The sequence below is a fragment of the Monodelphis domestica genome, chromosome 1 (assembly GCF_027887165.1).
Source record: "Monodelphis domestica isolate mMonDom1 chromosome 1, mMonDom1.pri, whole genome shotgun sequence".
Taxonomy (NCBI): Eukaryota; Metazoa; Chordata; class Mammalia; order Didelphimorphia; family Didelphidae; genus Monodelphis; species Monodelphis domestica.
Genome location: NC_077227.1, coordinates 599,621,806 through 599,649,468, shown reverse-complemented (window position 1 = coordinate 599,649,468; position 27,663 = coordinate 599,621,806). Strand labels below are relative to the sequence as shown.

Sequence of the window (27,663 nt, the reverse complement as noted above, 5' to 3'; positions counted from 1 at the left end):
CCAAGCCAGGTGCCCAAAGGGGAGGGATTAGAATTCAAGCATGAAGCTCTGCTCTGAGTATAAGCCAATAAATACTGAAAAAGAACAAGCTATTTTTTGTTCCCACACCCAAAGTTAGAAAATAAAGGGCTGTGCCTTTGCATCAAGCAAAAACAATCCTCTTTTCAGTTATGACCATGAAGGAAAAAGTTCCAACACTGAAAACAGTTCCCCCCCCCCACCACTCTTCCAAAGACAAACACTTTCATACCAATCTGTATGTTTATTCACACTTTTGGTAAAAATGCCAGTTATTAGTGAAATTATTATAAACCCAAAAGTAACTACTAAACTGACATAACCCAGTGCCACAAGCCAGAACATGGAATCATACAGAGCTTCCTAAGTACCCTATGCACCTTTAGAGATGCTCTCTTTATAAACACAGTAGCTCCTGTAGGTAATGAAAACTAATGAAACCCAATGACTGTTCCCTAATTTCATCACATCCTGAAATCATGAAAGAAGGATCAATGAAAAGAAGCTTGGGCTCCTCAGTGTACCTCTGTCATATCATCTGAACAGATGCCAAGAAAAGTATGGTGGGATCACTACCTTGGCACAAGTCCCAATAGATGGTAAGGATAACATAGGATGACTGAATTTACACTTAGGTTTAGATCTCTTCTATCATAGAAATAGGATGTGGGTGGTGGGGGTAGCAAAGAGAAGCTTCCCACCTAAATCTTAGTGACAGGAAGACTTCAAAATCCCCCACCACATTCCAATAACTGAGACCACCCTTATTATTATTGCTCTATAAATGAGAACATAACTAAGTCTGGAGATTGCACACTTACATTCAGCAGGATCCTTCCACAGCCAATATAGCCAATGTGCCTGTCCAGAGCAAGGCACTCTAGTCACAATCAAAACCTATTAAATACAGTTAAGATCATTCATCCCACTCTGCAGATTCTGTTAGCCTTCAAGTTGGATTTTTCCCTGGCCATACTGGTTATTATATCTGGCCAGAGCAAAACATTTCAGCAAAATTCAAGTCAATTATATAAGAGCTAGTAGTATTTCAATGCAACAAGTAAAAAGAGAAGTAATGGGAGAGGGTTTTGTCAAACTTCAGTGATTTAGAAAAGTAGGGGAATGAACTTCTCTTTAGTTTTATTCCTCCCCTGGCTTCAATGCTAGGCAAAATGTTCAGATGAACTGGTATATAAGCAACTCAGCCAGCATTTCTTATGATGGCAATTATCTTACCTTGGTTTATGGTTCTGAGACCTCTATGGGAAGAGAATTATTTCCCCTTCTCCATGTGTTCTCTTTCCAACTGGGAATTGAGGACAAGCCCCTGGAGAATGTCTCCGTGTTGATTTTATGTCTGAGCTTCACTACAAGAAGAGTGGCTATACAAACCTTATGAATTTCCAAAAATGAGACTGGCAAGTCAAACAAGTTTGTTCGACAAGTTTGGCACTTTCTTTGCAGTGAGGTTAAAAAGGAATTTTTTGTAGATAGGCTAAAGAGGAATCCTCAAAGCTATTAACAACTGTGTGATTCCCTATTCCACTTTCTCCATCAAAAATTAACATAGAAAATAAAAATTAAACTTAATTCATATTTTAAATAACTTGCCGTACTATCATCTTGCCTGATCCTGCCAGAATACTGTTAATGTATTATTATAAAAGGTCTTCCTTTAATTATAGACCTATGTAGGGGAGGATATGATGAGTAAAAAGATTTAGTTCAAACCAAAAAGGACAGCAAACATATTGAGTGGACTTAAAGTGGAATCTCAGAGAAAAGAATAACACTTTCTGGGTAGAATAAGGGCATTTCTTGGCACAGCTTTCATGTTGTTCCTAAACAAACAAAGATCAAGAAAGGCACTTGGGCCACATAGGACTGTTTCGTTTATGTCATCACATACAAAGACCTACTGCCAAGAGATTTCAATACCCCATTTCCCCCCAAAACTGATGAAAAATCCAAACAGTCTTGTTTGTGGAGTCTTCAGCAAGTGAAGTCATTGCAGAATGAATGGCACAAAGTAAAATCCAAGCATGAGGAAAATGCTCCAAGGGAAAAATGGAAGTGTTCTCATCCTTACAGAAGTATAGAAATAATGAATTTAAAATTCTTGGGCCAGGAACACAACAGCTTCCCAGAAGAGATGTCATCTTCTCAAATGCTCTGAAAAAAGGATATCAAAAGCACTGAAAGATTCAGGGCCAGATGAATTAGACTCCGGTTATCAAACTATCTTGTCTTTGTGAGTAAAGCAGACCTCTTCGAATATACCTGGCTTTTCCCTGTTTTGTAACAAGGAGTTAAAGGTCCAAAGCAGGTATAAAAGAACTTCTCCCTCAACCCTCCCCCCCAACCTAATTCCCTTTAAGCATATTCGATGCGAGCAGGGCCACAGCTGCCCTCACTCTTTCGATCTGGGGTCTGGGTGGCTGTTTTGGCATCACTGCCAACATCTAAAGGTTTGGTTGAGATATAGTCCTTCACTTTGATCTCCATGTTCTTGGCTTTAAGGGTGGCCATATGCAGCTTCTCCAGAAAATCTGGCATGCCTATTGGAGAAAGAGGAGATGTCTCTCAGTGACATATCAACATTTGGAGGAACTCATTAAGAGCAAGAATTCATTCCTCTCCTGAGATCACATCCTGATAGTTAACTTGTGAAACACTGTAGAGATGAAGGTATCTCATGGTTCTACCCCACTGATATGCTAGAAGAGGTGCTAAGCAGTCAGGTAGGCAAGGAAGATGAAATGGAAACAGGTTTCCCATACTCATCAATCAACTGTCTTCCCTGGGAAGACCCAGAAACAAGGACACAGTTATTCCTCATCTTGAAAGCTTAAGACAGGGATGCTCAGCCCATCATATCTCTAAATTTGGAAATGTACCAACTAATAAAGTTTCCTCTCTACCTTTCCAACTCTCTCCCCTACCCAAGTGAGATTAGAAAAGCTACTTGTTGACAGTAGAAAAAAAGTTACATGAGAACAATCTGATATAGAAGAAATCAGAAACAAGACTTCTTAAAACACTTCTCTGAACAAAAAGCTGACTTCAATTTTTTAAATATCAAAATCTTTTTCATTATTTAATGGGAATATTATTGTCTTTCAAGATTCTCATCATTATAGTTTTAAGTTCATTTCTAAGTCATTAAAGATTTAATTCTCAACAGTCTTTGATGTTCCAAGGAAAAACAAGAATATTCTTGATGTTCAGGTATACAACCTACAACATGCCCAAACCAGGTTACATTTCCAACTATAACAAGCCCTGAAATACTCACCACTAGAGACCATCCAGCTGACGCAGTAACGAGGAAAAACAGTTTGGGGGTTATCACTGTATGTCAGCAAATAGTCAAAGCCATTCTGAAAAGGATAACAGGTAAGATGAAGGATTTTGTGTCACTCATCATTCCAAAGAGTGACCAGGTTCTGTTTCTAGAAAGTATTTCAGTCATAGATACTTATCTCCAATAGTTAATGTTGGCAATTTATATGAAAGCTTAAGTCTTGCCATAATAAAAGAATCTGTACTAGGCAACTGTAAGTAAAACACTTTGTTAGGCAAGGTGGTACCAATGCTTAAAGGGAAAAAATGAGGCTTATTATTTAGAACAGTGATTATGGAAGTGTCTAGACATCCTGTGTTTTAAGAAAAAGTTTCTTTTTAAAAACAGCTTGCATAATGCTAGATATATATATATCAAAGAAATTGGAGAAAGGTTATATGGATACTAAAATATGAATTGTAGCATTTTTTATGGAAGCAAAGAACTAGAAACAAAATAGGTACCTATCAATTAGGGGATGGCTAAAGTACAGTGGTACTTGAATGTAACAGAATACTACTATATTTTCAGAAACAACAAATATGAAGAATTAAGAGAAATATGGGCAAGTTTTTATTGAATGAAGTAAACAGAACCAAGAAAACAATGACTGAATTGTTTTTGTTTTTAAGTTTTAGAAAAGGATGGTTATTTATGTAATGACACTTCATTTTGATCCTTTGAAGAAATGGGGGGCCTTGAATATAACATCAAGGTTTTTTTAATATACTTCTAGTTTTTAAAAACTTTCCCTGGGGGCAGCTGGATAGCTCAGTGGATTAAGAGCTAGGCCTAGAGATGGGAGGTCATAGGTTCAAATCTGGCCTCAGATACTTCCCAGCTGTGTGACCCTGGGCAAGTCACTTGACCCCCATTGCCTAGCCCTTACTACTCTTCTGCCTTGGAGCCAATACACAGTATTGATTCCAAAACAGAAGGTAAGGGTTTAAAAAAAAAAACTTTCCCTCTTTCTTTATGCTTTACTATACAGTGGGAAATATGAGTGATGTAAAAATAGAAGATAGGAATAAAAACTTATTTTTAGAAAGGGAGGATTATGATCCCATGTTTAATGAAATATAATAAGACCATTATTACTATTTTTTCCCACTGGGTTATATACATATTTTTATCACTACTTATTTTTGTGACAAGATAGAGAACTGGCTTCAAAGTCAGGAAGACAAAGGAAGAATTAAAGTACCATCTCTTGACAGGGATGTGATTATGAGCAAGTCATTTAAGTTCTCACTGCTCTAGGCCTGTGATGGTAAACCTATGGCACATGTACCAAAGATGACACACAGAGCCCTCTGTGAGCACAAGAAGGCCCTCAGGGCTGGGAGCCTAGCCCCACCCCCCAAAGCAGGGGTGAGTGGGCACTGCACATAATCAGGGAGCAGATTTGGGCATTGAGTCTGGGGTGGGTGGGGCATGGCACAGGGTCCCTAAAAAGTTCCAAAAGGTTCCCCATCACTGCTCTAGGCTATTCTAAGTTCTGGAGAAAAGTACCAACCTACATTGATTGGTAGGGAGAGTTTCCTTATTATTATTTGAAAGTTATGGTGATATTAATTAAAAATTGTTTAAATAGAGAGGACATCAAGAACTTCCTAGTTATCTGCCTGGGCAACTCATTTAATCCCAATTGCCTAGCCTTTGCCACTTGTCTACCTTGGAACTGATAATTAGTATCGATTCTAAAATAGAAGGTAAAGAGTTTATTTAAAAAACAACAATTAGGTAGAGTGGCAGCTAGGTAGCCCAGTCTGCAGTTGGGAGGGCTTAGGTCCAAATATGGCCCTAGACACTTCCTAGCTGTGTGATCCTGGGCAAGTCACTTAATTGTGATTGCATAGCCCTTGCTGCTGTTTTGCCTTAGAAATAAAAAAGAAAGGGTTTAAGGGAAAATTTTTTTGTTTAAATCATCCTTCATCTCTAGCATACATCCCTTCTTCTTCCAGAGGTATTTTCACACATGCTCAGGCCTCCTCATCTTAAAAATAAAAACACAAGATAATTCTACCTCTATTATTCTTCACTAGGTACCATCCGCTCTCAATTTCTTTTCCAACTGACATTCTCAAAGGTGTCTATGCTCATTGCTTTTACTTCTTTACCAATCATTAACATCTTAATTCCCTGCAATCTGCTCTCTGTACTCACCATTCTACTGAGAAAGTTTCCAGTCACTTCTTTTTCACTAAATTCAATGGATATTTCTCAGTTCTTTCACCTCAACTTCTAGGTCATTTGATAATGATTACTCTCTATTCATTCTTGAATTTTCCTCTCCTACTAATTTCCATATAATTATACTTTCCTGATTCTCTTTTTATATATTGTGCTGGCCCTTTTTCTTCTTTCTACCATCTGTGGACATTCTCCAAGATCATGTCTTAGCCATCTGCTCACTCTCAAAATCTGTTTCCTCAAATAAGTGCTCTGCTCTCAAGCTTTCCTTTTCTTTCAAACTATCCTTTTTATACAGATCACTCTCTCCCCAAAAAATGGATTTTCTGAATGACTACCTATAATTCAGTTATATTGCCTATTCTCTTCAAAGTTAAACCTACTTGGAATAATCCATTACCTCAAGTTCAACAAGTTCACAACCAAACTTTTTTTCCCTAAAAACTAGTTTCCCTCTTCCAACATCCAAGGAGTTAGTAACATCACTATTATATAATTCTGTAGAATAGGAACTTTAGTCATCTTTTTCTTTTCTTCTAACCCTGCTATGTCACTACAATCTACCCATTTATTCTTTCTTTCTTTTTTTTTTAATTAAACCCATGCCTTCTATCTTAAAACCAATTCTAAAACAGAAGTATGGCAAGGTCCAGGCAATTGGGGTTAAATGACTTGTCCAAGATCATACATATAGGAAGTGTCTGAAGACAGATGTTAATCTAGGTTTGACACTCATATCCACTGTACTACTTATCTGTTCCTCCACCCATTTATTCTATTCTTTTTCTCAAATGGTTATCTTCTGGCTTAGAACTGATACTAAGGGGGAGGCGGGGGGGGGGGGGGGGGGGGGGGCAGGTAGGTAGCTCAATGGTTGAGAGCCAGGCCTACAGATGGGAGGTCCTAGGATCAAATCTGGCCTCAGACACTTCCCAGCTGTGTGACCCTGGGCAAGTCACTTGAACCCCATTGCCTAGCCCATACCGCTCTTCTGCCTTGGAACCAATACACAGTATTGATACTAAATATCAGTTTCAAGGCAAAAAAAAAGTGACAAGGGCTAGGCAATATTGGGATTGTGACTTGTGGGTCACAAAGCTAAGTGTCTGAATCCAAATTTGAACCCCAGATCTGCCAATTCCAGGACTGGCTTTCTATCCACTAATCCAACTACCTGTCCCATACCCATTTATTTTTGTGAAATGTCTCTGGTATATTCCTTCCAGAAAGTACTACCTAGTTCCTACTACCACAGTCCAGGCCTTGATCAATTCATCCTCTTACCAACTTAGGCCATTTTTATTATGTCATTCCCTTGCTCAAGAGCTTACAATGGCTTCCTATTCATCATATCCAAATTCTCTGCTTATTTTTAAGTAGCCATAACTTGGCTCCACTCTACTTAATACATTTTATTTCTCATTACTATCCTCTGTTCCAACCAGGTTGACTTCTTCAATATCCCATTCTATTAACTCATTCTCACTCCCCCTATGACATTGCTCATAATGTTGCCTCTACCTAGAATTTTGTCTTTTTCTTCTCTATTTACTCAAAACACTGCCTCCCTCCATTTTTCTAGGCCTGGCTTCTTCTTCTTCCATGAAGTTTTCCCCCCATTTCAACAGAGCACATGCAAATATATTGCCCCTCAAATAAAAAATAAACATTCCTGAGTCTACTATGTCCAAGGCACTATATTTTTCAATAATTCTTGTATATCTACTATTCCTATCACTCCTACTAGAATGTAATATCCTTGTAGGCAAGGACTAAGACATATCTTTTATATCCATACAGTGTTTTATTTATATAAGATACTTGGATATCTGGTTTACTTTAAGGTATGTAACTAATCAATTTTGCAAGCAGCACATTACAGTACTCCCATTTCCTATTCTTTGCAGGAAAGAGTCAAGCTTTAGATTATTTTTTATTTGGGGGGAGGCATGCACAGTTTTGGATTCTTACAATGAATTTTAAAACTTTCTCAAGACTTTATTCCAAGTTAAGAGTTGTTAAGAAGCATATTCCAAATAAAGAATAAAATGTTCATTTTTATAGTTTCCATTAAAGGGATAGAATGATGGAAATTTAACATGAATAACTACTCAGACAGACTCCTCTTGAAGATAAAACCACAGAAATAATACTCCCAGAAGTTATTCATACATCTTTAAAAAGTAGTAAAAGGAAGAAATTAGAATCACAGAGAAGAGAAATAACATTCTATATACTCAGCTAAGTTAACAAAGCTGTCCAAAAACAAGTAGAAATGATTATTTTATACTTACAAAGAACAGCTTTTGGAAAGTACTCTATAGTAACTAAAGAAAGGAAGTAGCCAATGAACCATCTATTTAGCCATTAGTATGACAGTGCCTAACAATTAACCCATAACCTGGACTCAGAAAAATTTAGTTACTAATCACCACCTTATTCTGGGACCGCTTTCACCAATGCCATCTTGCTATATAATAGTAACTCATCCCCACCCTGAGGTCAAAACTATCCAGAATTTCTTGGCTGAAAGAAAGCTCACCTCATCAAATGATTTGTGGGGACGGATAACCATTTGGGACTCATATGACCGGACACGAACAAATTCAGGAGATTCTGGTACATTAGGATGTTCCACGGCACTATAAGGGAGAAGACAAGATAAATGACGACTCTAAAGATAAAAGAATAACCCCATATATCACTTGCCTTGGCATGTCTACCTTAAAACAATATTAAACTTCCTGAGGTTAATGATTCAAGGAGAACAAAAAAAAGAAAAAAGACAAAATTGTTAAAGAAAAAAAAATTTTTTGTACTCATTTTGTGATCCTATGATTTAATTGGTTTAGGGTACTCCTAGTGAGGAAATTTCCTTTACCAATACAGATCTGCACTTCCTCAGTGGATTCTGTCTTAATGATTTTCCTAAGGCACCAAAACAATAAGTAACTTGCCCAGGATCACAGAGTCAAGATATGTGAAAGGAGGAAGTCTTCCTACCTCAAAATTTCCTTTTTGCCACTCCCATGAACCTCAATTTCTCTTTTGGTACCAAATTTGTCTTTTTGGAACTTATCACTGGAAACTTCTTTCCTTTTAAATTATCTTTGATATTTGTATCTCAGAATGCATTGGAAAGAGTATTGAGTACTGTAAGGATATTTAAATGGATCTATTAACAGAAGTGAAGGTTTTGCCCAAAATCATTATTTGACCCACTCCCAACTATACGCACCGTGATACCAACACCATTACATTGTTTTCCTGATCCACACTGTACCTCCGAACATATACATAATCCCTTGAGTACATTGGATACTAAAGAAATGAGAGAGAATTAGGTGTCTGTATCACAGATATATCTGATGAAAGTAAAAACATCAACAAAAGAAAAGTACTCACAGGAAAATGAGTTACCCAGTGAAGAACTTCAGAACCACTTAGCACATCCCTCTCAATCACTTCCAGTTTGATGACTAGAGCATCCCACTTCTTCCTATACTCTGTATCCAGCTGTAGAGAGACCAGAGATCCTGGTGTGTCAAGGAAGTTCATTCCCTCCACCTCCTGAGTAGCCTGACCTGTCTGTCAACATTCCTCACATAACACAGTTGCATACTTTACAGGCTGTACATCAATAAAAGGGAGGGAACAGGTCTTTTCTGGGCTTTTGAATGAATGCAGGGAGAGAGCAGGCAGGTAAGGAGGGAGAAGAACTTAATGAAGGAAAGGACACGTGATTTGAGATCTTAGAGTAAGGCAGCGAGATTTAACTTTAGTCTTATCTACCCCTTTCTATTAATAAACTTTATATATTTAATAACTGGGTAATTAGATTAATTTAATTCTTATATTGGGTTCAAATCTGGCCCATCACTTCACACTTGAGGGACTTTGGGCAAGTCATTTAACACCCACTGCCTAGTCTTTATTGCACTTCTGCCTTTTAATAGATACTTAATACTAATTCTAAGATGGAAGGTATGGGTTTAAAAAAACATGGAGACTAGGAAACCTCAAAGTTATAAAAAGTTCTACCAAAAAATCTCCCAAACTTCAGCCATTAGAAAGTGGAACACTGGCTTTAGCTTCTATTTTTATTAGTTAAAAGACAGCTAATTTTTTTTAAAAAATGTTAAGAGAATGTCACGGAGAAATTACAATGTACTCTACAGGAAAATGGAAGCATAGAGATTCATTTTTGTCATATATATGGGAGAGAATATTTTTATGGAAAACTGTCAGATCTGTTCAACCTAATCCAAACACTAGAACTTAAAAGGCAGATCTTGACTAACTCCAAAATACTCTGCTGCCTTTCATAGCTACCTCTCATGAGATAAAGTGGAGAACTTAGAGGGGAAAAGGGAAACCACTTCAGATAAGCTCTGAACTACATTTTCCATTAAGCAGGATCTGGCTAAATAGCATTTAATTTTGATGTTATACCTAACACCCAGGTAATCTAGCAATATTTTGGGAAAATAAAGTTATAAAAATAAACTAAAAACTAAGAACTAAAAGTCAATTAAGAGGAAAGCAAAGGTTAAAGAATGACTTAAGCTGACTACTTGCCCCACAAAGAAAAGTCAAGTCTCAACCCATTCAACTTGCCAGACAGCAAAAAGATGGAAAAATAAAAATCTTGCTTTGGTTCAGATCCCATTAAAATGAACTCACTAAGGAACTAACAAACTTCTTTGGCTATATTAAACATGTTGTATTTTATCTATTTAGAAAGCCATTTGCTGGAGCTTAAAAAATATTATATTACAATTATAATGATTATCATAATGTAGAATACTTCTGCAATATTTCATACTAAAACCAAAAACCTACATGTCCATTTTCTCAGTTGATATTCAGAGTCATCTGATTTGAGAAAAAGAAAAGCATACTATACCCATTTGACAGATGAGGAAACCGAAGCACAAAGAAGTTATGAATGGTCTATATTCGCACATAGTATGTTGTAGCACAAATGGCCAACTTGACACCCAATGCTAATGATTTATTTGGACAGGAAAATTTTCCTGGATAAAGATTTTTTTCTCTCTCATTGGTACTAATTAGACTCATTAGGTCTAAACTTTGAGGGGGAAAAGTTGACTCACCTGAACATTGAAGAACTGTCTGGGTGTCACATCAGTATATGTTCCAAAAACTAAAAGGAAAAATAGGTGGGTCACTACAATTATTGCTGAACTTCTAATTCAACTGTGATTAAGATACAAATTTATCACTGAAAATTCACATAAAGACGATAAAGAAATCACACTGGAGCAGAGGAGAAAGAAACAAATTTTACAAATCTTAAGACTGACAATAGTCAAGCCTAGAATATGAAAAAAAAGGGACAAGCAGACCAAAATGGAAGTCAGTCAGAATAAAGTAGTATGGAAGGAACAAAGGAAAGGGAACCAAATGACAATGCCAGAGTTCTGTCCTTCTAGCCAACAATGGCATGTCAAATGTCTTAAGCCAGAAATGAGGATTCACCTCTGTATTGGTACAGATGAGTACCACTGATCAGGCGCCTCCAAAGTTTGAAGTGTTTCTTGTCCATTACCATTTCCCATGGCTGGTCTTTGGTGACTTTATCACTTGTTTCTTCTTTTTGGGGTTTCAGTTCGGGAGGGTGGCACTCAACGCCACTGCTTCTGAATACACTAGATATTTCCTCTATTCTTTTCATCTCATCAATAGATCTGAGAAAACAGAATGATGAGAAACTGTAGAATCTTTTGATCACTGTCACTAACCAAAAGAAATTTTAATTAAAAAAAAAATACAAGAGGAAAATGTCCTCCTCATTCTGAGAAACATACTTTCAAATGCCAGAAAAGAGTAAGATTTTAATCTGGGGTTTGGTAGTTATATAGACCCCCAAAAAATGTCATTAAAAATTAACAAAAAAAAAAATTGGGCAGTGAGATACAAAAAAAGGATGCTAAATGAAGCAAATAATTAAACAAACTATGAATCACAACAATTTACACCAAGTTAATAAAACTGAATTTATTTTTTTCCTCCCTTTTCTGGCACATGAATTAAACCAAAAGTACTTTGTTTAAAAAAAAAACACCAAAACCTAGCAAATACAACTTAGAACTGAAAACTATTTTTGGAGCTACTGAACTGATTAAAAGAAAATATGTAAATGCTCTCAGAAATTAGTTGGAATTTGAATCCCTGCACTAAATGAAAAGTCAAAGCATATATCTGATTACTGAAATTGAAGGAAATTAAAACACTCCAAAATACTCATCAAAAAGATAATACAATTAGCAAAACTGTATTCATAAACACAGCATTCATATAGTGTCCATTTAACACTAATATCAAACAATTATTGTGCTTTAAAATTTGCAAAGTGCCTTGCATATATTTTCTCATTAGATTCTCACATGAACCCTAAGAGAAAGCAATTATTAACATTCCCATCTTACTGAAGTTAAGTGATTTGGCCAGGGTCACAAATCTAATAAGTATCTAAGGCAGCATTTGAACTTAGGTCTTCCCAACTCCAAGTCCTAGCATTCTATCCATTTTGCTGCCTGGCTATTCTGACAGTAGCCAGTCCAGTGCTTAGGACACAGACAGAAGATGCTCAATAAAATTACTAAGACAAAAGAAACTGGAAATTCTAAGGAGTTATCTATAACACAATAAAGTTCAGAAATGCAATATTAACTCTGAAGCTCATTTCACAAAAGTGATTATTTCCAGAGTTAGAAGGAATAAGCAAGATTTCAGATTATAAGCATCAAATCCTTACCTGGGCATTTGTGCTAAGTATTATTGTTGTTATTATTTTTTTAAGTTTTACCTTCTGTCTTAAAATCAACACTAAGGTTCTATTCCAAGGTAGAAGAGCAGTAAAGGCTAGGCAATTGGGGTAAAGTGACTTGTTCAGGGTTACAGTTAGGAAGTATCTGAGGCTACATATGAATCCAAGACCTACTGTCTCCAAGCCTAGCTTTCTATTCACTAAGTCACCCAGCTTCCCCATTACTAAGTATTCTTAAGTGGACTGCTGACAACATAGATTTCCAATTAGTATGAGTAGAACAGTAATAAAAAGCTATCCTTCCTTCCTTACTAAAACTTGTGTGATCATGCTACAATTTTTTCAAAAGAACTAAAAAGTCATCTACTTTTTGTCGATGGAAAATTCAGTTCTACTGTCTCCCAAAAAAAATAAAAAGGAGATTCTTTTCTTTTATTCTAGTTTGTCCATTCAATTTCTGGCCAGGGCCTTGGGTTAGGCAGCCGCAGTACAGCAAGTTCCCTAGATACAGCAATGATGAACAGTTTATATACACAATACAGTGTTTCTCTTTATCTAGTCCAAGATGAAATCAAGCACAGCTTGAGAGTTTACAGTGGCACTGAATCTGAACACCACTAACAGAACAAGAATTATAATTCATATCCATCATGTCTAAGGAGAAGAATGATGTCAATAGTTAAATGTAGTTTGAAACCAAACACTGGTTCCTTAGAAATTTGCTAACAGATATGATCAGATGGCTTATTTTCTGAAATTAACTGAAAGCAAAAATAGTCTCTGGGATGTAGTTTCAACCATGATACAAAATCTATAAGCTTAAATAAGTCAACTGAATCAAATGTTTTCTGGGAGAAGTTTAAAGTACATTTTTACTTTTGGATATAAACTTAATATATGTATATGTAAACTCCCAACAACCAAAACCCACCTTATCACCTAAGTTTTCCCAATGTCTCATCCTTATTAAACATATTAATCCCATTTTCCAAATGAGGAAACTAGAGATTCAGATGCTGTTAGTCATTTCAGTTGGAACATAGGGAATTAACCAACAGGTATTTATTAAATCTTGTACATTCATCTCTGTGTCAAGATTGTACAAGGAGTCAGAGATTCAAGAGATAACTGTGACAAGTGAGCTTGACTTTAATTTATTTCAAAACACCAAAGCAGATTATTCAAGAAATGACTAAGGAATATCATTAAAAAGAATGTGAAGGGGACAGCTGGGTGGCTCAGTGGATTGAGAGCCAGGCCCAGAGATGGGAGGTCCTGGGTTCAAATTTGGCCTTAAGACACTTCCCAGCTGTGTGACCCTGGGCAAGTCACTTGACCCCCATTGCCTAGCCCTTACAACTCTTCTGCCGTGGAAACAATATACAATATTGATTCCAAGATAGATGGTAAGGGTTTGAAAAAGAAGAAGAATGCGAAAAGAAACACGAGGTATAAGAGAAAAAATGCTTGACTTGGAGAGTGAATCCTGCCCCTTAGGTTTACCAGCTATGGGACCATGGGCAACTCATTTAGCATTTCTGGATCTATTTCCTCATTTGGAAAATGAATGGGGTTAATATCTATAGAATCCCTAGCCCATAAGGTTGCTTTAAGAGTCAAATGAAGTTATGGTATATACATTTTGAAAACCTTAAAATGCCACACATTATTATTATAAAGAACCAGCATGATTTCATCAAGAACAGGTAATGCCAGATTAATAACTTCATTTCCTTTATAAGTGTCAGTCAGTTAACAATTATATATTGTTCCTACCAAGAGCCAGGCACTGTGCTAAACCCTAGAGTCAGACCTGACAAGAGGTAAGACAGGTGTGTTGCTATTAAGGAGCTCACAATAGAAGGCAGAGAATAGAAACATCGAGCAGGGTCTCTGCCATGAAGGTTGGCTTAAATTTTCCCTAAAAAAGTAGGGAAGCTGTCCCTAAAACACAAATGGTCTAGAGCACTATGACTCAAATCATTAAGGAGACTTTCTTGTCACCAAGGGCAATGATGCCAAACAAAACATTTGTAGATCCTTGTGGGTTGCATATTAAATTAGCCATAAATTAGCATCATTTATGTTGCACTGTATTTTTATTTTGCTCAACATTTTTGAATTACACTTTAATATGGGCTGTACTCTGGGAATTTTGCCAGCCAGCTTGTGGTGCCTGACGCCCCTCAATAAAACATCTTAGCCTATGAGAAGCTGTGGCCCCTCAGACTCGACAGATATCCCACTGCCAAAAAAGTTAACACTGGCCCCTCTGACTAGATGTATTTCCACACAAAGAGGCTGCATCTGAACTGAAGTAGTGCTATCATCTTAAGTTTTCATGCTATTATTAAGTAAATATCTTTTTTAAATATTGGATGGTCTACTAATGTCTCATTTCATTTCAATCCTGAGCCTGAATTGACCCAAAACAAAGTTACTAAACTAGCAAATCAGGGGAATATTATGGGAACAATTAACCTAGATGCTAGTGAAGTATATGACCAAGTTGTTCATGCTATTCTTGTGGAAAATTTAAGAGATACCAACTAGATGATCATATGGCTCAAAGGATTAAGAACTGATTGAATAGCAAATCTCTAAAGGTAGCAGTAATGTTTCAAAATTGACCTGAAAAGTCTCTAATGTACTTCAGAAATTTGTGCTTCATATTATACTTATGCCAATTTAACATTTTTATTAGTGACAGAGATTGCACAACTATTACTTAGGTTCAAAAAAGCAATTTTATAAGTATAACATGAGATTTGAAAACAGGTAGACAACAGTGCTTTTTAAAAATGATCTGGGGTGCATCTCCCTCCTTCCCTTTATTGGACTAGAAGTGGAATTTTGCAGAGAAACTATTTTACTCAGTTGATGTGTTTATTAATTTTACTGAACTACTTTTTTTCCTTTTTTATTTTTGTTACAAAGGATTACTCACTAGGTAGGAAAGAAGTGAAGGATATATTTGGAAATAAGATATAAAAACAAAAACTATTATTTTTTAATGGCACAGGGCTTTGGGAGGAGGGGGAAATAACAGTTGTCAACGTATTATCTAGTCCTGAAAGTATTCTCTAAGACACAAACAGAGGATCCATGATGTTAAAACTACATTTATAACAATACTAAGACATTCTTTGCTTATTAAAATGCCCCCCCTTATGAACTACACATCTAAAGCTGATTTTTTTCATAAACAACATAACACAGCAGATTAAATGCAAAAGCAGATGTGAGAATTCAGATGTCTTCAATTAGGAAGCTATGTGGTACTTAAAGAGTGTTGGTGCTGGAGTCATGAAGACCAGAGTTTAACCAACCTCACTTAGTAAGTTGTGTGATTCTAGGCAAGTTACTTAACCAGTTTCAATTTCCTCAACTGTAAAATGGGGATAATAATATCTACCTCCCAGTATTGTTGTGAGAATTAAATGAGAACAACATAAATACTATATTATTCTATTAAGTCAGATATTAAAGAGATTTACAAAAATGTTAAACAATCTAAATACATTTGTTTGGTTTGGGGGAAAGTTATTCATAAAAACATGTTATGTTAACATGAAATGAGTTTTTGTTATTTTACATGAATAATCTTAAATAATTATGCTAGTTTTAATATCTAATACAATAAATACTAATAAATAAACAAATACTCTTTAGGGGTCCTTATAGTTTTTTTAAACTCTTACCTTCTGCCTTAGTATCAATTCTAAGACAGAAGAGTTGTAAGGGATAGGCAATTGAGGTTAAGTGACTTACCTAGGGTTAGAGAAGCTAAATTTGAACCCAGGTCCTCCTGACTCCAGATCTGGTACTCTGTCCATTGTGGTACTAGCTGCCCCTCTGAGCTAGCCTACAGCTGATCCTCAATAATTTTAAGAGTAGAAGAGTTAAGACCAAAAAGTTTGAGAACTGTTGATGTAGGAAAGCCAGGGGACAGTGACCAGCATGGTAAAGTCTCATAATCATGATACACAAGGATTAATCAAAGAGATAAATTTAAGTCAGGAAAAAAAAAAGACCAAGATATATGATGACTTATTGTCATCAACATTTGAACGAACAGGAATATATGAATTTGTTCAGCTATATACCACAGAGGACAACAGTTCTACTAAAAGGAAGGGATGGAGATTACAGAGAAAAAAAAAATCTAGGCTTGATGTAAGTAAAAACTTCCTAACAACCAGATCTAAGAATAAAATGGGCTGTGCCTTATGGGTCAGGGGCATACAAACTGTTGATGAAAAATTCCTTGACAAGTGCTTCTGTGGGTGCTAGAGCTACTGCCTCCTTAGCAACCAGATACTAAAGACATGGAAAATTCAGTTCTTACCACCAAAGTCCTTAGCACTGTCAAATAGTTCAACATCAGAAACGGATTCAATTATCAATAAAAATAGTATTAAAGATTTATTGACATCCATTTCCATTGCACCATAAGGACAAGGTCTTTCCAACTAAATTGTAGATAAATTTCTCTATCTGGTCTTGTCATCCCTACCTCCCTCCCACAATTTTGGAATTCGGACTCCTTGATAGTAAGTAGGGCCTGTCTTTTTTGGTTCTAGTTCCAACATTTTGCTTCTAGGTGACACTTAAATAAATATGCTTTTTCATTCATTCATAGTGGATTCCTTCTGATATATCCTCTAAATGAAGACTAGAAGCCCATTTCTAAAGGTTTTTATTAGGGCTTCTTTTTCAAGCAGTTTGGACAAGATGGTCTCTAAGATCTTTTGCAACTCTAAGATTTTATGACTTTTATATGCTTGGTTTCATATAATTTCCACCTCAGCTTTCCAAGCCATCATCATAGTTGGTAATTCTTAGACAGTGACCTGAGACTTTAACTAAAGGTTTCCAAGCCATTAATTAGAGGCCAATTAACTTAGCTGCTCTACTAATGGAGCAAAAAAATAAAAAATCTCAGGTCAATTTTTACCTAAATATTAATACTACGGAAAAAAATCCATCAGAAAGATAACCTGAACTGTTGGTTGAAGTAGTCACAGGAGCCTCTTACACAAAAGCAGCTTTAATCTCAAGGACAGAAGAAAGTCACTTTCTTCTTCACCAGTAAGCCAAAAGGATTTTATTTAAGTAAGAGCATGCTAATAAATAGCATACTGAGGGGGCAGCTGGGTAGTTCAGTGGACTGAGAGCCAAGCCTAGAGACAGGCCTCAAGACACTTCCCAGCTATGTGACCCTGGGCAAGTCACTTAACCTCCATTGCTTAGCCCTTACCACTCTCTTCTACCTTAGAACCAACATATAGGGTTTAAAAAATTTTTTTAAGTAAATAAATAAATAGCAGACTGAAATATTCAAGTATTCCATTTCCTGAGTAAGGTTTGGAAATGGATAAAAAAAGACAATATTCTCTATTATATTAACAATCTATAAATATATTTTCTTCTTGTATGAATTAAAGCAAGAGTCTAACAAAACAGAGGTTCTTCCCATAAATATTCCGCATACTGAATATATATATTTCTTAATTTCCTTCCTCTCTCACTGCTGAGTTTTTGTTTTTCACTTTTAAAAGTTACAAGTAAAAATGTTTTATTTTTCTGTAAGGGCACTAGACTTATAGGTAACTATTTTGAAAGCCTAGACGGCTTCAAAAATAATTAATTAAAAATATAGACCAAGAATCTTAGTGTACAAAAGTTCCAGGGTAAAACTTAAGAGACCTGAGCTCTAAATTTTTGGTTCCAGCAATGACTCACAAAGTGACCATGTACAAGTTCTTTTCTCTCTCAGATTCTCTCGATGCTGTTAAAATTAATAAGATAGTGTTAGAATAGTCCTTTAAACTCTCTAGAAGTAAGTACTTAGAATAGAAATTAAAAACCAAGTACTTAAACCAAAAAAAAAATGTATTCAATTAAAAATGCCTGCTGTATTATCCTTGTCTAAAATGTCAATAACGGAAACGTGATTACCTCGAAATGTTATAACAAAATAGCTAAGGATTGTAATTTTAGGAACCTCATAAAAATAATCTTGTCTTTCATTAGCAGCAAGCCCTCTAATTCTGTAAGAAACACATACAGTTCTAAGTGCAATGGGTCATTATTTAAGTTAAGGCAAAAACATTCTGGGAAATTAAAATCCCTAGATTAGAAAATTCTAAGCTGGTTATATGACAATCTCTGCAAGTGCTTATTTCAAAGCAGATGGAACCAATCAAGAAGTATTTATTTATTAAGTATGAACAATAATCAACACAAAGCAAAGAAATACTCTGGCCATAGGTTAAACTTAACAAAACATCAAAACTATAAATTAACCATTGTACACAGTAACAGCAATACTGTGGAATTAACAACTGTGATAAATTTAGCTACTTTTGGCAATACAATTATCTCAGACAATTCTGAGGGACTTAAGGCAAAGAATTCTCTCCACTTCCAGAAAAAAGAACTGTTAAGAATGGGAATACAGATCAATGCATACACTTTTTCACTTTAATTTGTTTTTTTTTATTTGAGGGTTTTGGTTTTAGATGATTATTCTCTTACAAAAATTAACAATATGGAAATATGTTTTCCATGATAATACTGGTAAAACCTAGATGGAATTGCTTGCCAGCTCTGGGTAGGGGATGAGAAGGAAGTCAATTTGGATCATAGAACTTCAGAAAACTTATGTGGAAATTTGTTATTACATGTATCTGATAAAAATAAAATCTTTATAATAAAAAAATAAAGCTGAGAGAGGAACTGAAAAAAAAAAACTAAGTTATCATTATAAAGACCTAGAATGGCACTGTACAAATTTTTCATTACATTTATTATCAAGTTAACAATATTTTGGGGGTCTTGTTCTTAAATCTACAGGACTGTAGCATGAAGACAAAGTTTTAAGTGTGTATTTTTATATGTTTTTTACAATTCAATAAAGCAATTCTAGATTTTAGTTTAGGCATTTAAAAAAATACTTCAGGTAAGCCTTTGTTAGCAGAAACAAATCCCAAAGCTGGTAAAAAAGGATTAGAGCCCAAAGGGTACCCAAAACATGGTTTCACATTATCCAAAGGGGAGGGGTTGATAAAATATTTATCCTGATCACCAATTGGTCAGATTTCTGGCAAGATGAGAAATGAATGATTGCCATTTCATGTGTGTGTGTATGTATACACACCCCTAGTTACTTCTGGAAGAAGTATTTGCATTTTAAGCATTATCTGTAAATACAGAAATAAAAATTTACCCACCCAACCCCGGAAGAATTACAACAATTAGCAAACACATGAAGGAGGCTTTCAGTAAGCCAGTGTACTATTTTGTATCCCTGGAATCATAAACAGGTCTCAGAACAGTGAAGCATGAAGTGAAAAGAACACTAACAAGGATTCTTTCAGAAGGAAATTCATTCTGACTCTCAATTTTTTCCATATAAGTAGAAAACTATTATATTGCTTTCTAAGAAATTCCAGGTTTTTGTCTTAAAGTTTTGCTTTTCCTTCAATTAAGCCTATTTTGAAGTGTAGATTATGTTAAAGTTTCCTGCACAAAAAAGGAAATCTTGTTTCACTAGTCTTTGCACTAGCCATCACCCACCTTCCCCACCGGACAAAATGTATGCCTCTTTGGAAGAATTCCTTCCTAACTTGGAAGAATGAACTTTTAAAATGTGTAATTTTAAAAAAAGAACTTTTTTGTCAAATGTCATTGCCACGGAGATTAGCAAATTGGTAAAGTATCAACTAAAAGGCAACAGAATTTTAAAATATATCCATCCCTTTATGAGAGTTAAATAAAACCCTCCAAAGTTCTCTTATAGAACACCCATTCAATAAACATCAAAAACTAAAATTGCAAATTAGAAACCTCACCTCTGTAACTCTTCTTCTTTGATCCTCTCCTCTTCCCACACAAAGATTCCAGTTAGAGCAGCCATCAGTTTACAGGCATTCCCGTGATGAATATAAAATTTGCGCCAAAGTCTACTGAAGAGGCTCAAGCGCGTTCTCTCCGAGTAGATGTTGCCGTAGAGCTGGCCGATCTGCTGGGCACGGCGGACCCTCAAGCTGGTGACATAGCTACATTGGTTAGCTAAAAGCGAGAGCAGGCTCTTATTCTGTCTGGGGCCTCTTTCAATTTCCTTCTGGAACCAACTTAGAAACTGTTGTACCCTGCCCTTGAGGGAGCTCACCTGACGCCCCCAGCCCAGATTCCCATCTGCAACTCTGGCAAACCGTGCTGAGCTCACACAGTAGAAATAAACACTGGAGGGCGACCTCCTCTGCAGTGAGTGGAACATTCCTGCTAAGTCGGTCCAACCAGTCGGTCCCCCTCGACTCCCTCCCACGGAAAGGATTAGTCAAAGCGTGTGACTTACAAAACAGGGAATCACCAGGAGCCTCCTTCTCAAACCAACAAGTCTAGGGTTCCCCCACACTTTCAGCATTTGACTTACAAAAAGTAAATGGAATTCTGGCTTCTGGGGGAGAAAACCTAGGCCTCCTCTACACAATTGGGACAAAAATATGCACCCAAATCACTAAGTAAAAAGAAAGAGGAAGATCCCTGGAACAAACAGGTAACCTGGCAGACTGTCAGTGGTTAAGGGTGGCAAAATAGTGGGCCAGTTCTCTGCTATATAAATACTGTGTCTGATGAACTTCTCAGCAAGATTGACTGGTTTCTTGGGTGGGAGGAAGCGTCCAGTAAAATAAGGGAATCAATATAATCGCAGCCGAAGGGAAGACTCTGCAAACGCTGATGAGAAACCGTGTGGGTGTGTGGAGCAGGGAGAGAAAGAAAATAAGATGGACCCCGAGGGAATGAGCGAGAAAGAGAGGGCACGCACGGGTGAGTGACGGGAAAGCTTCATGCAGCCCGGGCCCGAAGGACAAGCTTGACTTCCCACCCCCGGAGGCCTCCCAAGCCGAGGGACAAAGCGACCTCGGTCTGGAGGCCCGGACTGGTCAGGCAGGTGGTGGCGGGGGTGTCCCAGAGAGGAAGAGGGCCGCTCGAGTGGACGCTGGAAATGGGTTAGATTGGGCCCTGAGTAACCAGTCCGTTAGGGCCCGTCGGCCTGGTCTCCCCTCGCTGGGCCCCCGCGGCCTCGTCGTCTCGGTCCCTGGAGCCACAGGCCCGACTCGGCCCCGCCCCCGTGCGCACAGGCCGCCGGCCTCCTTCTCCGCAACAGCCGGAGGAGCCAGGACCAACAGTGGCGGGCCGCCGTGCACAGCGGGCCAGAGGGGGCCTAAGTGGAGGTCGGGCACGGGCAGGTTGTCCTGGGGCTCCGGCCCAGCAGCTGCGTAGATGTCGACCCCTCTTCAGCAGCCACCACACACGCTCCTGCCCCTGCAACCTACCTCCCCACCCCCAGCCCCCACTGCCGCTACCTCTCTTCTGATTGGCCGTAACCTTCACTCTCCCGCCACTCACTGGCGCCCAGGAGTGCTTGTCACGAAGCTCGGACCCAATTCGTCTAGCCTTGACTCCGCTAGCAAGGTAGGTGGAGTCGCACGCTGCCTCAACCATTCAAGGGCGCCTTAGTGACGACCCAGGACCCCGACAGCCGCCATATTCGCGCTCCTCCCCCGCCCCACCTCCTCGTGGAGCTGTCTATGGAGGTGCCTGCGAGAGTGACTGTTTTGTTTTCAAGAGCTCGTGAAGGAATACTATTCCCGAGCCATGGTGGGTTAGGGAAGAGATCCCCTATCCCTGGCCAAATTCTCCCTTCTCCCATTCTCTACAATGGCACTAGGGTGATTGCCCCGGAGCGGGGTGCGGTGACGTAATCACTTTAAGGAGCAAAGGCAAGGACCGGAAGAATCTGAAGACCCTGTCCGTTTCGTGTTTGTCTAGGTGTGAATCCTGTCTAGATCTACTCATTTCGGCTCTATGCCGATAATCCCAAATCCACTTATCCAGCCCTCACCTCCCTTTTGAACTTGTTTCACATCTCCACCAAGATGTCCCATAGAAATCTCTAAGTCAATGTGCAAAAATCTGAACTCGTCTTTACCCCTTAAATTTCTCCCTACTCCATTCATTCAACTAGCATTTATTGCGTGCCAGATAGGCCGCTAGGAGGCGCAGTTGGATAGAGCTCTGGGCCGAGAGTTAGGAAGACTCATCTGAGTTCAAATTTGACCTCAGATACTTCCTGACTGTGTGACCCTGGGCAAGCCACTTAACCCTGTTTACCTGTTTCCTCATTTGTAAAATGAGCTGGAGAAGGAAATGGGAACAGACTCCAGTATCTTTGCAAGAAAATCCCAAATAGTCATGAAGAGTTGGTGAAGACTGACAACTTTGTTTTATGAAATCTTGGGGCATCCTTGAATCACCTTAGAGAGGACTAGACTGAACAATAAACTTTCAAGTATGATAATCTTGATCTCAATTATTTCAAGCTAGATAGGAGTGTTAGATGTAATCTAATCTTAAATACCCTTTTGTCTCAGGATACCCTTTGTATCTCAGTCCTCTTCCAGGTGGTTACTCTTTCCCTTGTCTCCATGTAAGCCAGCTGTTCTCAACCTCTCAATTTGTAGCAATGAGAATACCTAATGCATATCAAGTATTTACATTCCGAATCATAACTGTAGCAAAATTACAGTTTTGAAGTAGCCACCGAAATAATTTTTTGGTTTGGGGTCCCTGCAACATGAGGAACTGTATTGTGGGGTCACGGCCTTAGAAAGGTTGAGAACCACTGATGTAAGCCAATCAGTTGTCTTTCCTTTCCTTTGTCAACCTCAAAAAACACAGAACCACTAAGGTAGAAAGAACAAGTCTTTCTAAGTCTATCAGGACAAGAGAGACAAGGCTCAAGATTCCACCACCACACAGAGTCAAGAGCTTAATACCACACAGAGCCAAAGCTCAGTGACTCTGGGAATAATGTCTCTGGGAAAACACACTCCAAAGGAGATTTTCCACTGAACTGGAGAACTTGGGGGTCTTATATACCTTTTGGGAAATAAAGGACAGGAAAGTATAATTGATAGGCTTTACAATGGGCATAAGGGAATGAGGAGTCCAGGGCTGGATTATGGGGGAGAAACTGATGCTTTACAAAAGGATGATTCCAGCCAGGGACTGAGCTACCTGAGAAGAGGTCTCCCATACACTGGGGAAACTAATAAGACAAAAAAGGGCACTTAAGATTTTATTAAGTCTACTAATTCTACCTAAGTTGAGATCATTAGGTACTTTAAGGTTTATTTTTCAATTGAAGACTAGGGCAGTCTGAGATTTGGCTTAAGGCAAGTTCCCAAGGAACAAAGGCAAACTAGGGGATTCCATAAACAAAAATTGACACCGTTATCCTCCCAAATGTATCTTAAGATCCCAAGTTCTTCAGTTGGAAATTCCCATGATGAAGATTTCCATCATGGCGCATTTTCTGGTGTGGTGACAGTGGTTTATGTGTGCAGGACTCTGCGAGATGGCCATCAGAACTCTGTCTCCCTTGTCCTGATTAAAGACTTGTTCTTTGTAACTACTTTAGTGGTTCTATAGTTCTCTATCAAGGTCAACAAGACTGAAACCAAACAATTGTGCCAAACACTTCTCTGCTTCAGTGGAAGACACCATCATTCTTTTGGTAGCCCCTCAGGTTTCTGGGAGAGGCATTTTCCACCCTTATTCCCCAAATCCAAGACAGTTGCCAAGTCTTATCAGTTCTACCTCCTCAACATCCCTCATATTTGTCCCTTTCCTTTCGCACCAAAACCACAATTAGGTAGCTCAAGCCGTCATCAGCTCTTAAATGAACTATCCACACTGGGCTCCAATACCCTATTGTGATAATTGGGTTATTTTAAGTATAACCAGAACTGGTCTGGCCATTCAGTTAACATGAAGGCAACCAATAAAAGGAGGCTACCCCATCCATATAGTAGGAAGGAATTTCAGGCTACATGTAAAGCAAACTGGGCATAGGGAAAAGGCCCCTCAAGGATGTCTCCAGATTCCATATTCTTGAAGTGGGCATGCCCAGCCCAGTTTACACAAGCAATACAAAAATATAATGGCTTCTAAGAACCATTTGGTTTCCTCCTTTTCCAGCTTTAGGAAGTTTATTTTATTTTTAAAAAGGTTTTTTAGTTGTAACAACTGTCCAAGCCCCCATTAGGAAAATTTCTAACATCTAATGTTTCTTTCCCTAATCTTATGTTTGGGGAATGACTCCAATCTTACAATTATATTTACATATGGCCCCTGACTTTTTTTGTGGTTGAGGAAAAAATTCAGTTTACTAAAAACATTTCTGAAACAAACCAACAGATTACATCCTAATATCTTTGAATAGATAGACATCAAGAAGGAGAATTAGGGGGATGAATTGACTTTTTCTTGAAATTTTTCTCACCCTGGGAAGATATACTCTAAAATTCTAGTAGAGTCAATGATTTGGGTATCAGGGGAAAGGATTTTTCAAGAGTTCAGAAAAAGGTAAAAAACATAAAGCTCTGTTACTCACTTCCCAGTCTCAGGTCATAGATCCAGAGAAGACTAAAGAGAAGAACCACCTAGAATTGGCATTACAGGCTGAAGATCATTTGTTGGCTATAGGCTGTGTACAGAGCTAAAAGCAAGTTCAGAAGTAAGCAGTCATGGTGTGGCTCAACCTGGCCAATCTTGGGGTCTGGGCTCCTAACTCTAGTGCAATCTGAAAGGAATTTCAGGCCAAAGGGAAGCTACACTTCTATTCACTGAACCAGTACAGCCTTCCAGCTGGCTAAAAGGGGCTGAGCCCAGCATGAATCTATAAAAACACCAAAGGCAGTAAGTTCACAGGTCTTTGGCTCAGATCTAACCCCACATTAGGAATTTGTAGAGGTGGGTGAAATTATTTCCTGGGATCTTTCCTATCCCCTGTTTCTCATAAACTTTTTCCCTTATCCATAGATCTAACAGGCAATATTTTCCACGTTCCCCTAATTTTCTTATGACATCACCCTTTCTGTTTAAATTGTTTACTCATTTTGAGCTTGTGTTGACCTATGGTGTGAGATGTTGGGTCTATGCTTAGTTTTTGCCAGATTGCTTTTCAGTTTTGCCAGCAGTTTTTGTCAGATGGTGAGTGCTTGCCCCCAAAACTTGGATCTTTGTGTTTATCAAATACTAGAGGGCTATGGTCATTTATATCAGTATATCATATTCCTAATCTGCTCTATTGCTCCATTATTCTATTTCTTAGTCATCAGGTTGTTTTTGATGATTACTGCCTTGTAATATAATTTGAAGTCTGGTTAGTATTGCTGTTTCCTTCCTTCACATTTTTTCATTGATTCCTTTAATGTTCTTAACCTTTTGTTCTTCTAGATGAATTTTACCTTATTTTTGGTTCTACAAAATAATTCTTTGGTAGTTTGATTGGAGTGATGCTGAATAAGAAAATTAATTAAGGGATAATTGTCATTTTTATTGTATTAGCTCAGCCTATGTATGAGCAATAAATTAGTTCTCCAGTTGTTTAGATCTGTCTTTATTTATCTGACATTATATTTATATTTGAAATAATGTTCATTATTTCATAGTTTGTGAATTTGCCTTGGCAGACTCCCAAATATTTTGTATTACTTGCAGTTATTCTAAATGGAATTTCTCTATATCTTCCTGTTATATTTTATTGTTAATATGTAAAAATGCTGGTGATTTATGTGGGTTTACTTTTTGTACTGCAATTTTACTAAAGTTGTTAATTGTTTCAACTAGTTTTTTAGTTGATTCTCTCAGATTCTCTATATATACTATCCTATTAACTGCAAAGAGTAATAGTTTTGTTTCCTCATTATCAATTCTTATTTCTTTGATTTCTTTTTCTTGTCTTATTGCTATAACTAGCATTTCTAGTACAACATTGAATAATAGTGGTTATAATGGATATCTTTTCTTCATTCCTGAGTCAGCTTTACTGGAAAGACTTAGTTTATCCACCTTACAGATGTTTGCTTTTGGTTTTAGAGATATACTTCTTATCATTTTAAGAAACATTCCATTTATTACTATGCTTTCTGGTGTTTTTAATAGGAATAGGTGTTGTATTTTGTAAAAGAAAAAAATTGTTTTAAACTTTTTCTGCTTTTTTTCCTGCTACCTATTATATTTCAAGAAATCTTCAAAGAAAACTGTCCAGACTTCTCGGAACCAAAAGACAAAATGGAAATAGAAAGCATGCATGATCACTTCCTGAAAGAAACCTCAACATGAAAACTCCCAGAAACATTATAGTAAAAATCTAGAGCTTGCAGGTCAAAGAGTAAAAAACTGCAAGAAGCCATAAAGAAAGAATTCAAATGCAGAGGAACCAGTCAGGAGCCACACACAATTTAGCTGCTACCACTTTAAAAAAAAGGAAACTTGGAATATAATTTCCAGAAGGCAAAGACTTAACAAAGCAAAACTGCAAGGGAAAGAATAGGTCTTTAATGAAATAAAATTTTTCAAGGTTTCCAGATAAAAAGACAAGTTATAAAGAAACTTTGAAATGTAAACACAAGGGTCAAGAGAAACATAAAAACCTAACCATAAAAACATAAACCTAAATAAATAAGCATAAAGGAATAAACAAGGAAAAACTGCTTACATTCTAATATGGGGAGATGGCATACCCTGTTATCAGCATTAGCCATAGAGATATCTAATTAGTCAAAAGGCTTGAGAGTGGTTCTGTTATATCTTGATTATTGTAAAAGAAGGGAAAAAGAGGGGAACTAGAATATATTAGGAGGGGGAACAAACTGGAAGACAAAAATAGAAGTCAATAAAACAAGGAGAAAGTGATTGGAAAGCAACTGACATTTGAACTTCACTTTCATCTCAACTGGTTAAAGGAGGAAAGAAAACACACACAGAATTGGGTACAGATAAGTATTTTGCTAGGCAGGGAAAAAAAGAAGAAAAACATAAAGGGGGTAAGGGGAAGATAGAAGGTAGATTAAGAGAGGAATTAATCCTAAACAAAACAAACTCTTTGTTGTTGTTCAGTCATTTTAGTCATGTCCAACTCTTTGTGACCCCATTTGGGATTTTCTTGGCAAAGATAATGGAGTGGCTTGACATTTCCTTCTCCAGCTCATTTCACAGATGAGGAAATTGAGGTAAACAGGATTAAGTGACTTGCCCAGGATCACATAGCCAGTGAGTGTCTGAGACTGAATATGAACTCATGAAGATGAGTGTTTCTAACTCTAGGCCCAGTGCTCTATCCACTGTGCAATCTAGCTGTCCTCATTTTAATTCTGTGCAAATCTTTATATTTCACATATATTTCTTATAGACAACATTATTTGATGCTGTTTTTTTATTTGATATTTCCCCCAATTAC

General features: G+C 37.4%; 1 protein-coding gene across 1 annotated transcript; it reads right to left on the bottom strand.

The window, feature by feature from the left end:
* Nucleotides 1–247: 247 nt before the first annotated feature.
* Nucleotides 248–27,234, bottom strand: STARD7 (StAR related lipid transfer domain containing 7). The gene is made up of 8 exons (XM_001382021.5): nt 20,204–27,234; nt 11,057–11,265; nt 10,672–10,721; nt 8,960–9,070; nt 8,793–8,875; nt 8,097–8,196; nt 3,314–3,398; nt 248–2,576 (listed from the first exon to the last, which is right to left on the bottom strand). The coding sequence occupies exons 1-8, from the start codon at nt 20,629–20,631 to the stop codon at nt 2,392–2,394; spliced, it is 1,251 nt and encodes a 416-aa protein (XP_001382058.1). The 5' UTR covers nt 20,632–27,234; the 3' UTR covers nt 248–2,391.
* Between the last annotated feature and the right edge of the window lie 429 nt (nt 27,235–27,663).

Bases quoted from the DNA above. Each gene is read 5' to 3' on its own strand.
- STARD7 (XM_001382021.5), bottom strand. From the start codon at position 20,631: ATGTTCCACTCACTGCAGAGGAGGTCGCCCTCCAGTGTTTATTTCTAC. The intron at 10,722-11,056 runs GTGAATCCTCAT...TTTTCCTTTTAG, and splicing joins TCATCTGTACCAATACAGAG to TTTTTGGAACATATACTGAT. The intron at 3,399-8,096 runs GTGAGCTTTCTT...TATCCTTTTCAG, and splicing joins CCCACAAATCATTTGATGAG to AATGGCTTTGACTATTTGCT.